The following is a 16011-nucleotide window of genomic DNA, read 5'->3' on the forward strand; positions in this document are numbered from 1 at the left end:
GACTTTTTTTAGCTAAAATCAAACCAAACCAATAGTGTTCGGGTTTTTCTTTTTAAAACTAAACTAAGTCAAACCAACCACTAGTCGAGTTTTTTTCGCGGTTTGGTTCGAATTATCGGTTTGGTGCGGTTTGTCGGTTTGCTTTGTACACCCCTAGTTTGTATGAAAGGTTAGGTTGGGGCGCGAAAGGTTTTTTTTTATTTCTCCCTTTGTCCCAATTTATATGATACACTTTTCTTTTAAGTCTGTCTCAAAAAAAAATGATACATTTCTATATTTAGAGATAATGTAACTTGAAACTTCTCATTTTACCCTTGATGAAATGATTTACAACCATAAAAACATTTATGGCTTGTTTTAGACTATAAGTTTCAAAAGTCTTGTTTTCTTTCTTAAACTCCGTACTTAGTCAAACAATATCACATAAATTGAAACTGAGGGAGTAGTACACATATGTATGTGGGTGAGCAAAGTCATTTTCATTCTTTTATATCAATAAATTCACTTATTTTTTGTTATTTAACTCAAAAGATCAATTTTCTTTCCTTTTATATAAGATCACTTACATTTTGCTATTTCACTCAAAAGATCAATTTTCTTTTCTTTTATATAAGATCACTTACCTTTGCTATTTCACTCAAAAGGTAACTCAAGTTGGAAAGTGTTACATCCAGACACTTTTAAATGACGTGGCACCTGATTTTTAAGTCAAAAATAGAAAATATTACTATCTTAAAGATTGTTTAAGCCGAACCGAACTAGTTTGAAAGTGAGACGGAGTAGATCAATTACACAATGTCCAATACAATCAAATTGCCCCGCAATAGTGCATTGCTAGCAAAGGAGGAGATTAGTAGTTAATTGCCAAACATCCATTTACTCTTTGGCACATTCTTTTATCATACTAAGACATTCGTAATCCAGGATGTGCAATAACCAGAAGTTTAGATGACATTACAGGGTAGAACAAAGGTTTTGAGTTGAAGTGTTGATCAAAGAGATGCACTAGGTCCGTCATTCATTCCTTCCATTATTTAATTTTTAATAAAGAAGACGAGGTTAACTTTTTCTTAACATATTGGTTCTTCCTTTTCACTTTTCAATCAAGTAACAATAACTTATATCAAATCTAGAAATTCTAATTGCTGTAAGCAGCCATTTTAAGATCCCTTCTTGGATCCATACTTTGCATAAAAACATGCTATCAATAGATTTCTAAAGTTGCAAGTCTATATAAACTTATGCGGGGTCAAAACCAGTTGAACTTCAGCAGCGACAATCCATCAAAGAAGAGCATATGCAATAGAAGAGCAGAAACAATATCCCGCAACAATACAAAGTTAGACAACTCTTCATAAGATAAAATCTGAAGATACTGGCATTGAAACAGTAAATAAGCACAACATGCTAAGATACAGGCCAAGTAATAAGAAGGTGCAAATTGCTCATCTATACATGCATAACGAGTACCTCAAACTTCTATCTGATGAATGCCAAAAAAGGGAACCTGTTGCCATTGAAATGACTAACTAGCATTCTGTTTCAAAACCTCAGCTTCAGCCATTGCCATGGGGTCGTTTTTCGTCTCCGTTTCTTCATCCTTTTCACCTTCTCTATCCTCAGCCATCTTTTTTCTATGCAAGTCTTCTGCCACCTGCATTGCAGCCTTCTGCTCTTCTTGAAGCCGCTTCATTTCCTCTTCTTGCTGTTGCCTCTCGAACCATGTGTCAGCATCCGCCCAAACTGAAGTTTAAATAAAAACATTAGCAGTCAAAAGAACACAATCAACTCTAAATTATAACTGGCAAATAATTAACTCTTTTCTTCCTTATATCACCCATAAAGATAGTTGACAAAAGACATCAAGAGAAGTATCATGTGGCTCTCTGAGAATTAATCTGTGACATAGCTGGAAAATATAATATACGAAAGGAAAGAAGACAAACTATAAGCATGCTACTTCCAAGGACACGTGATGACACACAGGAAGTCTTGACAAGTGCCCAACAAAAGAATACACCTAACATGATAATACATTTATTTATTTATGGTGAAACAGTCAAGGTTCGAACTCGTTACATGCACCCTACCACACATCACGTGCTGTACTATATTCGTCACTGAACAAAGGCCCTGGGCTAGAAGACAATACACTTATCCTGGGCATAATGTATTATCATGTATCAGAGGGTTCAAACTAAGCAACTGATTTTAAGTTGCACAAACAGAAGATCAGAAGAATAACCAAATATAAGCAGCAAATTACTCAAAGAGCAAATGGAAAGGCCTAAATGAGACACCAACCACAACGCAAAAATCAAGTCTTAAAGACTTAAACCAACTAGATAATTCATGTAGGAGGGCATAAGATATGGCTACCAGGCAGATTGATATTGCCTAGTCTCTGCTAAATGACAGGTAATGAAAAGCTTCCCTACTACTATCTCAACCCGGCAGCTCCTTTGCGATGCCAAAAGTTGACCGACTGAGTACTAGTGCAAACAAGCTCTATTAAGTAATCAGATTTCCTTTAGCATTTATCCATGGTGTTGAGAATCAGACACCACACATATTAAGAAGATAGAGAATTTTCATCAAAGTAATCAGATTAAATTTCTTTTAGCACTTCTGCATGACTTTGATGATGAATCAGACAGCATGCATAAGGAGAATGAGAGCCCGTTTGGATTGGCTTATAGCTTAAAGCTGTTTGCAGCTTATAAGCTGAAAAAAATAAGTTAGGGTAGTCCAACTTATTTTTTTTGGCTTATAAGCTGTTTTCAACTTATAAGCTGCTTTAGATAAACTAAGTTAAATGGGTCCAATTATTTTTTGAGCTTATTTTAAGCACAAAATGACTTTAAGCTGGCCAGCCAAACACTCAAAAAAGCTGAAAACAGCTTATAAGCCAACTTATAAGCCAATCCAAACGGGCTCTGACTCAATTTAACTTGCCATGCAGATGACCACTATGAAAAGGTTTCTGCCTCAAATTCAGATTTTAATCCTTATTCCAACGGTACGTAAATTCAGGCATGGTTTGAGAGGGAATGCCAGCTTATGGCTAAGGCAGTAAAGGAGGTTTCCTCACCAGAAAATATCACAAGCATGATTTAGGTATTTTCACTGATATTTATTTTTCCCCTTAGGAAAACACCTTTCAGGGAAATTTGAAGGAGGAATGTGAAGAGAGACGAGATACCCCCCAAAAAATTATCAAAATTAAGGATCTTTAGCTCCTTAATCTTGCTCCCAATATTCTTAAGGAGACCAACTAAGGAGAAGACAAGCTTTGTTCACTAACACATTTTAAAATGGACACATTTGCATACTATAAAGGCGAAATAAGAATACAGATAGCTTACAGATATACTAGGTTGGGGTAAAACTTACTTTAAACAGTACTGCCATTATGTTTTACAGACTTCAACAGAAGAGAGATGTAATTAACAAAAAGAGCTTTTCACCTATATAACAGATCATTCACAAAATCAGGATAGTAGAATACCTCTCTTCACATCACATTGACAAAACTACAGTAGTAGTAGGGTACTTAGTGCATATAGAAACTTCACTTTCTCGGGAGAGAAAAAGAAGGGTAGAGGGGCAGGCCCATTATCCCTGAATTTCAAAGGCTGTGGTTGGTCCTAAAGGTTGTCCCCAGAGGGATTTTTAGGTCTTTAAGAAAAACAAAAGAAACATCTAACATTTTGTCTTCTAGTTCTTTTTCCAATTTTTTTCTAAAAGCTTTAGCGGATAGACTTGAGTAGTGGCATAGAAGTCACCAATTTTGGATTCCAACTGCTGAGCACCTTCTTTTCAGGATGGACATTACAATTAGGAATCGGCATGTTTAAATGTCCAATGATAGCTTTGGAATAAGTGACACATAGTTTCTCATATATCCAACTCAGTGCCCAATCTCTCTTTAAACTACACTCTTGATTCAGAAACGGAAGCCCGTGATATTTCTGCATTACTTTTTTTTTTTTTTTTTTTACAAGAATAAACAGCACTCCCACTAAAAGAGGAAAACGAAAAGGAACAGAAAAAAGGAAACCTTTATCCACTATCATCTAACCAATGTCTTTAGCATCTGACATCAAGCCTATAAATCCATCTGCAAGTGAAACCTCGTAGGGGCAAAATGATTTGCGCTTGTCCTCTAAGAGCACCAGAAAAGATGCCTTTGATATATCTTATCAAAGTTGTCTTGCATCTATCAAATTTACACATATTATACTAGATTATTCAATTTAACCAATATAAGTATAACCACCCACCCAATAAACCCATGTTTGAGCAGGTGGGATTGAAATAAATTTTGATGGGACAATCTGGGCACAAACCAGACCCGAGTCAACCAATCTAAAAGATAGGGTCAAATTGTGCTACCATCATAAGAAAATTTTGTTGAAAGTAGAAACAAAATATCTGTTGGTTTGATTTGTATTTATGTACTATCTCTCCGTAAGAAAGAAAAGTTATATTGAGAATTAAACAAATTAAGAAAATAAAAATGAACAAATGAAAAATGGTTTTTAATTTGGTTAAGTTGGGTTATCACTCTTTGTTTAGCCCTAACTTGGCCCTACCCTTCTTAAACTAAGAAACTTTGAGCGAATTGAACCATGATCAGTTCATTCCCTCAAACCATTTCAACCCGTCCAAATTTAATCCAACCCACCCTTTCGACAGCCATATATCATAGCAGGTGCCTTGTACAAGGGCCAGCTATGGAGACAGGCACCCTAAAGGGATAAGAGGAACAACAGAAATATAGGATTGGCAATCCAATATGGAGATCAAGAGCTTTCTTCTTCTTTTTTTTTGGGGGGGGGATAGTTTTTCCCTTTTTAAAAAAGTTGTTTTATCTGCAGAAGTAACACCTTAATGTATTGCACTTATTTGTGGAACTATCTACGTGCATAATAAACTACATTGGCATGTCACAAGGGAAGGATAAATACTAAACAGAAGTTTTGGAACAGGTTATCGTGCTATTGTTCATCAGCAAGTCAGTTAAATTATTCCATAAACCCCACAACCCCTCATAATCAGTAAAAACCAGTTTAAAAGCCAATTCTTCAATCAATCAATCTATTAACTATGCCTCAATCCCATATTAATTGGGTTCAGATATAAACCCTCTGTATACTCCTCTCTATTCAGATCCATTTCATTCCAGAAGTAAGTAATTTGTTTTTAAAAAATAAAATAGGGGTTTTCAGCTCTTTAAGTTGCATGCTTCTTCAGCTGTCAAAATCAGCTCCCAGAGTGTGTTTGGTACGTTGTAAAACATTTTCCACATTTTCCAGAAAATGTTTTCCAATTTTCCCATGTTTGGCTGGTCAAAATATTTTCCCAAAAACAAGTTTCGTAAGTGACATTCCAAGTTCATTGTCTCTTAGACCGACTACGTTGTAAGAGTCGAAGTGTTGGCCAGTTAAGAAAGGTCATGCTCAGAAGAGGAAGGCAGCAGAGATGCGGATGGTGAGATGGATGTGCAGGCATACCAAGAGAGATATGATTCAGAATGAAGTGATTCAGGAGAAGGTGGGAATGGCCCCCGCGGTGGACAAGATGCGGGAAGGAAGGTTAAGATAGTAAAGTCATGTGCAGAGGCGTCATGTGCAGAGGAGATCCGCTGATGCTCCAGTGAGGAGGTGTGGGAGGTTGGCAGTGGAGTGGTGGGCTTGAGGAGAGGGAAAGGCAGGTCAAAGAAGTCTTGCGAGAGGTGATTAGGCAGGATATGGAGCAGCTTCAGCTTATCGAGGACATGATCCTTGATAGAAGGGTATGGAGGTCAAGTATCAGGGTAGATGGCTAGTAGGTTGCCACGAGGATTTCTTTTCCGTACTAGGTGTATTATTATCTTTGTGCATTTGCTTTTTTTTTTTTTTTTTAGATCTCTAATACAACTTGATTGTATCTTTCACTTCATTTATCTTATTATATTGTTGCTAGTACTGCCTAATATTATTGTTGTATTGTTTTCCTTGCATCTTTTCTTGAGCCGAGGATATATCGGAAACAGCCTCCTTACCTTCACAAGGTAGGGGTAAAGTCTGCGTACACTCTACCCTCCCAGACCCCCACCTAATGGGATTATACTGGGTATATTGTTGTTGTTGTACTCTTGGGACAATATTTTTTTTGCTTACTTAACAAACACTAGAAAATAAGTAAGAAACTCACATGTTTTCCACGGAAAACATTTTCTTCATATCAAACATAACCTAAACAGAATTCCCATAACTATGTTGGCAATCATTGGGCCCAAAATAACAAGAACAGAGACGAAGAACCCTAATTTCTTTTTTAGCTTAAACTTTTAGGGTAAGAGCAAGGAACTTACTTGGCTGAGCAGCCCAACCCTGTTCACCACCCTTAATCTTCTCAGGCAAAGCATAATTAACAGTTAAGACACGTCCATAAAGCTCAGCACCGTCCATATTATCCATGGCTGCAGAAGCATCTTCTCTTTCAAGAAAGGTAACAAACCCGAAAGAACGATGTTTTTGGGTGGCATGATCCAATGGGGTCTTCACATCCTTAATATCTCCGAAAGGTATGAATGCAGCATGTAGTATTGATTCATTCACCTCCTCTGCTAATCCACCTGTTAATAATGGTAAATAACATTGATTGAAAACATAAAGATGTACAAATAATGTTTGGGTTTTGGGGGGTTTAAGGATTTACCTACGTACAGAGTGTTTTTCTGTACTGGTTGGTTCATAGCAGCTTCTTGATTATTGATTCTTGATTCTTCTCAAGGTTTTGGCCCTTATTTGTTAATGCTCTGTTGTTAGTGAAGGGGGAAAAAATGGCGTAAGTTTTGAAGTGCTTATTGGACTGGATATTAGTCTGCCGTCATAGAGGCCCAGTCTTCCTGGGTTCAGGGCGCACAGAAATTTTGGTGGGCTATTTCTTCTTGGGGAAAGGACATAATTGGCCGGCCAGGTGAAACTAACTCCACCTGGTGACCAAAGTTCATCAACCCAAATGATACCCACTAAACTAATCCCATCCATTAGTCAATACTTTATAAACTGTATCATTCTTATATATAAATATCATACGTCTAGACAATGTATCATACATATACAATATATAAACTGTATCATTCTTGTATAGAAACTGTATATATAATTCCAGCATATGTATATAAATTGTATCATTCTTGTATAGAAAGTGTATCATACATATACGTATAGAAACCTTATCATTTTTGTATATAACATGTATCACTACTGTATATGTGTAGAAAATATATCATATGTATAGAAACTGTATCATTATTGTATAATATGTGTATAATTAATGTATAATTTATGTATAATAAATGTATAATTAACTCCAGCATATGTAGATAAAGTGTATCATTCTCGTATAGAAAGTATATATATAATTCCAGCATATGTATATATCGTATCATTCTTGTATATACTTAATAAATATACACATATTATACATGTTTTGGGATTATTTGAATAAAAAGCCCAAAACACAAGGAAAGGGGAAGAGGCAGAAAATCTGGTTGTTGCCTGAAGCTGGGCTGGCCAGCGCTTGGCATTATTTTCGACCGGCCAGCCGGCTGGCGATATTAGGCTCAAATGTTGGCCAAATGTGGCATTACTTTGGGCCGTTGGACACATAGTGTCCTTTTCCCTTTTCGACAACTGTTTAATAAATGATTTTTTATTTTATTTTCTTTTTGTAATTTATGAACCTTGTAAACACAATCTAAAATTTTATTTTGAGCATTCTGAAAAATTCTATGAAAAACCGCTAAACCACGATCTAAAGTATTATAGACGTTAGATGACAGTATAATAGTTTATCAGTTTCAATGGATGTATTGCACAACTTTTAAATTTAAAGACAAAATCAAAATGATAGCCTAAAAAGGACATTTCCTATAATAATCATGCGTAGATAGCAAACTTTTGGACCTAATTAAGGCATAACTGAAGTTTATAAAATTTTGTAAATATAGTCGCTTAAAAATCAATTTCAAACCTATGAAACTGAAGTTTAAAATTAACTTCAAAACCATGAGACTAAAATTCAAATTCAAATTTAACTTCAGGATAGTATCTTGGAATTTCTTGTTAGAGACTTGATTGTTACATAAGCAAAGAAAATCACATCTATTAAGAAGAACAAGAAAGATAGAATTGAGGATCAACTATAACATATGATTGTTTGGGTGACTTTTCGAAGTCCGGCATTTTTACTGGAGTCTCCGATATTTTTTTCTTAATTTTTAGTATTTTTTTAACTCCAACATATTTTCATGAACTCCAACACAATGTATTAGTTTTACTTTTAAAAAATTCAAACTCCGGTACATTATGCTGAAGTTTTTCTACATTTTAGTGAGGGTAACTTTATCCAGATATTCTGCATTAATAACTATTTATTAATTACTTTACAAACTCAGGGTATTTTCCAATTACATGCCCGAAAAAATGTGTAGTCCACCCCATTTTTACCTCTAACTTTTTAATCTCATTAATTAAATTAATGGAATTTAATTTAATTCCATTATGTCTGTTTCTAGCATCTAAACAGATTTAAGTCATCGACAAGGCGTTATTGATTTACACAGATAATCACCATACATATACAGTCAAACCTCTCTATAACAGCATCGTTGAGTTCGAAATTTTTTTGTTGTAATAGAGAATTGTTGTTATACACCTATAATAGCATTGACGTTTAAATAATATTTCGTTGTTATAGGCAAAAATATGGTATATAATTTAGTTTTTCATTTTTAATTGCCAAATTCTAAGTTTAATCACATTTGTATAACCAAGAAAAATCTTTTAATGATAAAAATATATATATATTCATTTGATATTTTTTTTTGTCATAAATAGTGTATTAAATGATTAAATATTTGGTCAAAATCTCTACACTTGTTATTGGTAATCATAGATATTCTATTTTTATAAAGATGGTTAATTATTATATTACCAAAAAAAAAAAAAAGATAGTTGTTATATGGGGGTAATTTTACAAAGAGTGTATTGTTATAAAGTTGGTTGTTGCTGTTATAGGTGAAATGCTGTTATAGAGAAGTAAAATATAACATAAAAAATCGGTTCCGAAAAAACTTAGCTGTTATAGAGAGATGTTATTATATGTGGATGCCGATATAGAGAGGTCTGACTGTATAGCAAATAATGCACAAAAATAGCATTCAAGTAATCTCATTAGCCAATCGGTGCTCATCACTCCATATATACGTTATCCTTGCACATACTATACACTCAGAACATTATTAATTTGGAAAAAAAATTCCTATAGAGGTTAAGGTCTCAATTGGTCTGATTACAAGTAAACGCTTTAACACTGCTTGTCCACGCTCCAAAAGCATCTAAACGGCTTAACTCTAGCCAAAAGAATACTTAACGAAGTCAAACAATGCTATTGAACTCAAGTATATAATTTAATATGTGATCTTAGTCAAGGTCAATCACAAGTCAATCCAAAAACCATGCATTTTTTTGTGCAGATTGCCCTTCAAAGGCACTAGTCTTTAATTTTTGCCCTTTGCCTAATACTATGAGGTTTGAGGTTCGAACCTCGGCTTAGTAAAAAAAAAAAAAACATCGCAAGGCAAAGTTTCGTAGAAAAATTAGGCGTTAAGGCAGAGTTTTACAAAATTCCAACTAAGTAAAAAAAAAAAAAAAAAAATTGCCTTAATGCAAACCTCTACCTTAAGGTAGAGTTTTGACTTATGCCAATGCCTGAAGGCAACACTCGACCTTAAGTAGAGTTTGCAGTCAAACTCTACCTGATCAAGCAAAGTTTGACACTGCAAACTCTATTTAAGGCAGAGTTTCCTTGGGAATCCAAACTTTACCTTGTGAATTTTTTTAAATTTTTGACTGAGCGGGGTTCAAACCCAGAACCGAGGAGTTTTTACCGAAGGGCAAAAATTAAAGACCACCAATTTGAGAGGCAAAAATTAAAGAGCACCCCCGAATAAGGACAATCGTGCAAATTTTGCCAAAACCATGAGCACGCATGGTCAAACTTCGAAATAATATGTACATTTTTCAATAACCCATAACCCCATGAGTCCAAATCTATAATTTGAGTTTATTTACATGCTTAAACATCAATTTATCAATTCTATGGCGTAATCCAAGTATCTCCAAATTTCACTTCTAAATTCATGCTTAATGGCTAAAATTCATAGGTAATCAAGATATAATTATAGGAGAGTGTTTAAATCACTTACCCCCAACTTATGTTCGAATTTCTTATAAAATAACCTTAGACCGAGCTCAAAATATCCAAAATGATGAAATAACGATAACAATCCAGAAAATCAATATTTTTACACCGCAGATGATTGTCGCATTTCGAACCGGACCGGACCGGTAACCGGTTAACAAACCGGCCGGTTTCCGGTTTAAAAACCGGCCGGCCCTGCAGTTCCGCTTAACCGATTCGGTTCCGGTTAAATAACCGAAACCGCACCTCATCCGTTCAAAAGTGTCCAAAACCTCTTTTTTTTTTTTTTTTTTGTATAGTATATATATATTATAGTATTTATTAGTATATTGTAGGTATATTTACATATGTTATATAAGTTTATAAGTAAAGTTTATATATTTACTGACTAACAACAATACAGCATATACGTATATATATATATATTAAGTTATATGCTTAAGTTATATATATATACCTAAAATATACTAAGAATATACTTATATATATCAATATACTTAGGTTTATATATATATATATATATATATATATATATATATATATGTTTAAGTTATATGTATACTATATATACTTATATATTATAACTTAAGTTATTTATAGCTTAATTTTTTTCTAAGTTTATAAATTCGTATTTTATAAATTAAGTATATTTATATTATAAGTATATTCTTATATATTTTAGTTATTTTTCAAGTATATAACTTTCTAGTTTTTAATTTAAGTAGATGTATATTATAAGTATATTCTTAGTATATTTTTAGGTATATTCCTAACTTAATATAAGTAAAAATATGAACACAAGTAAATAGAAGAAAGCTCAATAGCCACATATTTTATTCATTGGATAACATTTATTTGCAAGTTAGTTTTTTTTAACTTGCAAATAATACATGAGTTGCAAAGAAATAGTAGAATAATAAAATCACCAATTCTCAATCATTTGGTTAATTTCCCCCATATCATATTCGGCCATGGAGATATCTTCAAAGTCTTTCATTTGGTCCGCTCCACTTGCTATCAAATCTTCAATCTCTTCGCCTTCCACCGCTTCTAAATTTTGGTTGCGTCGCTCCGATCTAATCCAATCGCGAATGCACACTAGTACTTGCAAGCTAAATCCGATAATAGTGTCTATTCTCCAATTTGTTGTCTTTCTTGGCTAAATGCACTCTCCGAAGCCCGATTGATACTTCGAACCGTAAGGATATCTCGAGCCTATTCTCGAGAGTATCGATGACTTGCCTTATATTTCTTCCACCATGCTGACGTCCAAATCATCTAGTTCCTTGATATCCACATTTGGTCGCATCAAATAAAAGTGATATTCATCAAAGTTTGCATTATAAGAAGGAGTTGGATGTGAATGTAAAACGCCTCTCTAACTTTTTGAATAGAATCGTCAAAACACACAAGACCATCTTTAACAATTAAGTTTAAAATGTGACAACTACATCTCACATGAAAAATATTTTTTAGCGGAGGGTTTAATTCTCTTTTTAAAAGACCAATTGCCTTTGTATTATTAGAAGCATTATCTAAAGCAATACAAAGTGTTTTTCTATAAATGTTAAAAAATCTCATAATAGTAGACATTGAATCCGCTAAAAAATTCCATCGTGACGACCTTTCCTTCATCATATAAAAACTATAATTCTTTTTTTGCATAACCCAATTATCATCAACCCAATGACATGTAATAGCAAAAAATCTAACTTGTTAAGACTAAGATCCAAATCAAATGAAGAGAAACATTACAATTTAAAGAATTACATGACGCAAATAAAATTTATATTTTTTATACAAATCTATAACATCCGCTCTACAAGTACTTCTAGGAATACCCTCAAATAACGGATTGTAACAACGTTGAATGTAAGTACCAAACCCGAAGGAAAGGAAAATGGTAAACAATCATAAGCTACCATTATAGCTATTTCTACACGCTCTTTTTTCTTGTCATACTTAAAATTTTTACCGGTTCGTGAGTCTATCATCATTTGAATACCCCCCACGTTTGAACCCCTTGTTTCCCCCAAACATCCGTATGTTTCTTTCTCATACGACCATTTGGTGTACCCGTTCCACCATCCTTACTAGTTCGTCCAAAAGCAAATACTTGTCCATATATGTTACATTTATCGTTTTGGCTTTCCTTATCCTTAGTCATATGTTTTCAAATTTTAGCGGTTGGCTTATGAGTTCTAGGCGTTTGTCTTCAGGTACGCGATCGGGACATACGTATCTCTATGGGATTTTCGGGCTTGTGTTTCATCATCATCATCATCAATTTCATTAAAAGTGTCATATAATGTTGTTGCATTGCCTCATGATCTAAAAGTGGATTATTTCCACCAACATCAATACCTAAATTAGGTGTTTCTTCCACAAATGTTTCCTCATTAAACCCACCCCTAACAATACCACTACTACCGCACCACGTCTAAATCTCTTCGCCATTATTAAATAGAATTAATTTAAATCACACTCAAATAAATCACAAGAAAATAAATTGCAACAAATTAAATTGCGTAAATTAAATTGCAAAAAATAAAGATAGAGTCGAACGAAGGTACCAAATTGCCGGACTAATTTCCAACAAAGTGGCGCTAGAATTGCAAATCCACCAAAGCTACTTCTTTTGATTGTTGTAAAATCACCAACTCCACCAACAATATTATAATTGCAAAATTAATAATTCGAAACTATAATAAGACTTTATAATATTTAATTGAGAGAAATTTAAAGTGGCTAATTGTTGCAAAAAGTAACTATAATTGAGAGATTGAGAGAAAGAGAGAGAGTGAATTGGTGTGGATTAAAATGGAAATGGAGGGTTTATATAGGGGTGGAGGATGGGTTAAAGTGTTAAAAAAAAAAAGTTTGGGAGGTTGGGGCCAAAATATGGGTTTGGGACTGGTTTGGCAATGGCTATTTTTGCAAATGAATGGTTCAACGCGGTTAAACCAAGCGACCAATCGACCACATTTAAAAAAAAAAAAAATTAATTCGACGGTTTCTTGCATTATTGAACCGGTCGGGTTCCCGATTTTACCGATTTAACCGATTAGGTTGAAAAAAAATCAAACCGGATCGGTATTTAATAAGCAGTTAGCACCCGGAACAGGTCTTTGCCCTTGCTCCGATTTTACCGGTCCCATTCATCGGTTTTAACCGGTTGACGGGCTTATGAGACACCATCACCGTAATGCGGCAAACACTCTGCAAATGTGAACCTAGATATAGCCTAGCCCATTGCAAAGGTAAGACAATCACACTTGCAACCGCTCAATCGCAAAAGGACACTTACTGCCAGCTCAGCTTCCACAAATGCGACTTGGGTCCAGCATTTCTGACGTACCAGGTTCAGAATTATAACAACAACGATTTTTAAGTTTAAAATGTGTTAAAACGCATTGAGTTCCCTCACCATGATTATAAGTCCCAAATGATACTATTGGCCCATACCATGTCTCAAAGCATGAAATGGGGTGTTAAAACTCAAAATGAAGGTTGAGTTTCTGCATTAATATACCAATAGACACATAAAAGAGTAAAGGCTATATGTTCACACGCTCAATATATGTGACATTTATGTTACATGTCATGTCAACAACATGTACTTAATAAACATAATTAGAACACATATCAAGCGTTTAATAAGTCATAATTATACTTTAGGTGGCTAGGTGTAGTGTCAGAGCTAGTTTGTACATATTAAGGGGTTTAAATAAATCATGTTCGCCAGAAAATTATATTATATATATAAGGTTAGATATTTATTTATGAAAAGGGGTCAAATATACCCCTGTACTATCAGAATAGTTTAGATAATACTTTCGGTCTAAATATATTTCTCCCGTTATATTTTCGATATATTTTGGCACAAATTTTCCCTTAATTTTAATGGAGGACACACGTGTCAAGCTCAAAACTAAATGACCCACCCCAATTTTAAATATCTTATTCCTTTGAGAAACTCCCCTTTATTAAAGTCTTTCTTAAACATATTATTTCTTTATTTAATAATATGTATTTTGTAAAATGAACCTTAGTACGTCTTTTTCATAATTTGACACGGGAAAGCACTTTTTCAAAAGATTAGTCAAACACAATCATTTTATCAAATACTAGAAAAAGTATTTCTCAAATGAATTACCCAAACACAAACTGCTTCTCTCTAAAAATATTTTCCAGAAAATTATTTTGACAAAGTCTGTGAAAATATGGAACAAGTTCATATCACCAAAGGAGATTGTTGCTATGAATACCAAGTCAATGCTTGAATGGCTTGATGATATTATACACAATGTCTGGCAACCCTCCTGTAGTGCTACACTTTTTTTTTTTCTTTCCAATTATGTGTTATGTATTGAAAGAACAATAGAAATTAATTTAATTGAAATGAATTGTCTATATCTGTTGAACTTATATGCAAACAAATTAGTGATTATGCCCCGGAAATCGATGGTGCATTTCCTCGTCAGACTTTTCTATCTAAACAAGTCAAACTAATAACTCAGTTTTCCCCTTGTGTAGGAAAGATTATACTCCATCCATCACAATTTATGTAATATAGTTTGACTAGGCACTGAGTTTAAGAAAAAAAGGAAGACTTTTGAAATTTGTGGTCTAAAACAAGTCATAGATATTTATGTGGCTGTAAATCATTTCATTAACGGTAAAAGGGGAAGTTTCAAGTTAAATTATTTCTAAATATAGAAATGTATCACTCTTTTTGGGACAGATTAAAAAAAAAGTGTATCACATAATAAATTGGGACAAAGAGAGTACTAAATATTTATGACAGTGTATCAGTGTCAACCCTCAAACTTGAGATGTTGTTTTTGAAAGGATCTTTCGAGATGATCAAGGTAAGTTGTTGCTGGGGTAGTAGCCTACTTCAAACCTCATTACAAAATTATGGAGTATCAGACAAGAACTCAGATTAGTAAAAGACAAAGGTTATAAAGAACTGAAAGTTTAAATCGATCGTTATTTGTTGTCAAGCTTATCACCGGGGAGGACATGCAATTTCATTCTCTCAAAGCTTTTATTGAATATTGCAAATATCTGTTGGAAACTAACCAAACCATTATTACACATATTTTAAGGGAGGCAATCAATGTGCAGATTTTCTCGCAAATGAAGATCACCCACATGTTGAAGATTTACTAATTTAGGAAGATGCATTTAAGGACATGGAGTTTTTTCTCCTGACAAATTTGAATCATGTAGCTTATGAAAGAATTTAAGATGTTTATGTATTAATCTTTTTCAATGTACAGAAAAGCAATTTTAAAATGCTTGGCCTTAGTGACAAAAATGTACAAAAATTGCTTTGGGTTACATATCAAATTCTATGTATGACATGTTAGTGCGTTCGCGAATCCCTTTATATAAATCTATGGCTCTATCATTGGCTAGGTGTAAGATCTGAACAAGTTTAAATGTTTATTTATGTACTCCGTCCGTTCAGTTTTATTTGTTCATTTTTGACTATGCACATTCTTAAAAAATAATAAATGAAGTGCATAATTTATCAATGTACCCATATTAATTGGTGCATATTTTTATTGGATTTAAAAAACGATTTGAAGAGAGTATTTAATACTATGGATAAAAAAGGAAAAAAGAAATTGCCTTATTTGGATATTGTAAAAGTGACAAGCAAAAGTAAAAATCTATTTTTAAAATAATGAACAAGTAAAAGTGAAGAGAGAGTATATGCCTTTAGACAATAAATATCCTTTCCCT

The 16011-nt window shown here is 33.7% G+C and overlaps 1 protein-coding gene across 1 annotated transcript; it reads right to left on the reverse strand.

Moving 5' to 3' along the window:
- Positions 1–1322: 1322 nt before the first annotated feature.
- Positions 1323–6863, reverse strand: LOC132059847 (uncharacterized). The gene is made up of 3 exons (XM_059452657.1): positions 6706–6863; positions 6359–6622; positions 1323–1743 (listed from the first exon to the last, which is right to left on the reverse strand). The coding sequence occupies exons 1-3, from the start codon at positions 6740–6742 to the stop codon at positions 1526–1528; spliced, it is 519 nt and encodes a 172-aa protein (XP_059308640.1). The 5' UTR covers positions 6743–6863; the 3' UTR covers positions 1323–1525.
- Positions 6864–16011: the final 9148 nt, after the last annotated feature.

The sequence above is a fragment of the Lycium ferocissimum genome, chromosome 6 (assembly GCF_029784015.1).
Source record: "Lycium ferocissimum isolate CSIRO_LF1 chromosome 6, AGI_CSIRO_Lferr_CH_V1, whole genome shotgun sequence".
Lineage (NCBI taxonomy): Eukaryota > Viridiplantae > Streptophyta > Magnoliopsida > Solanales > Solanaceae > Lycium > Lycium ferocissimum.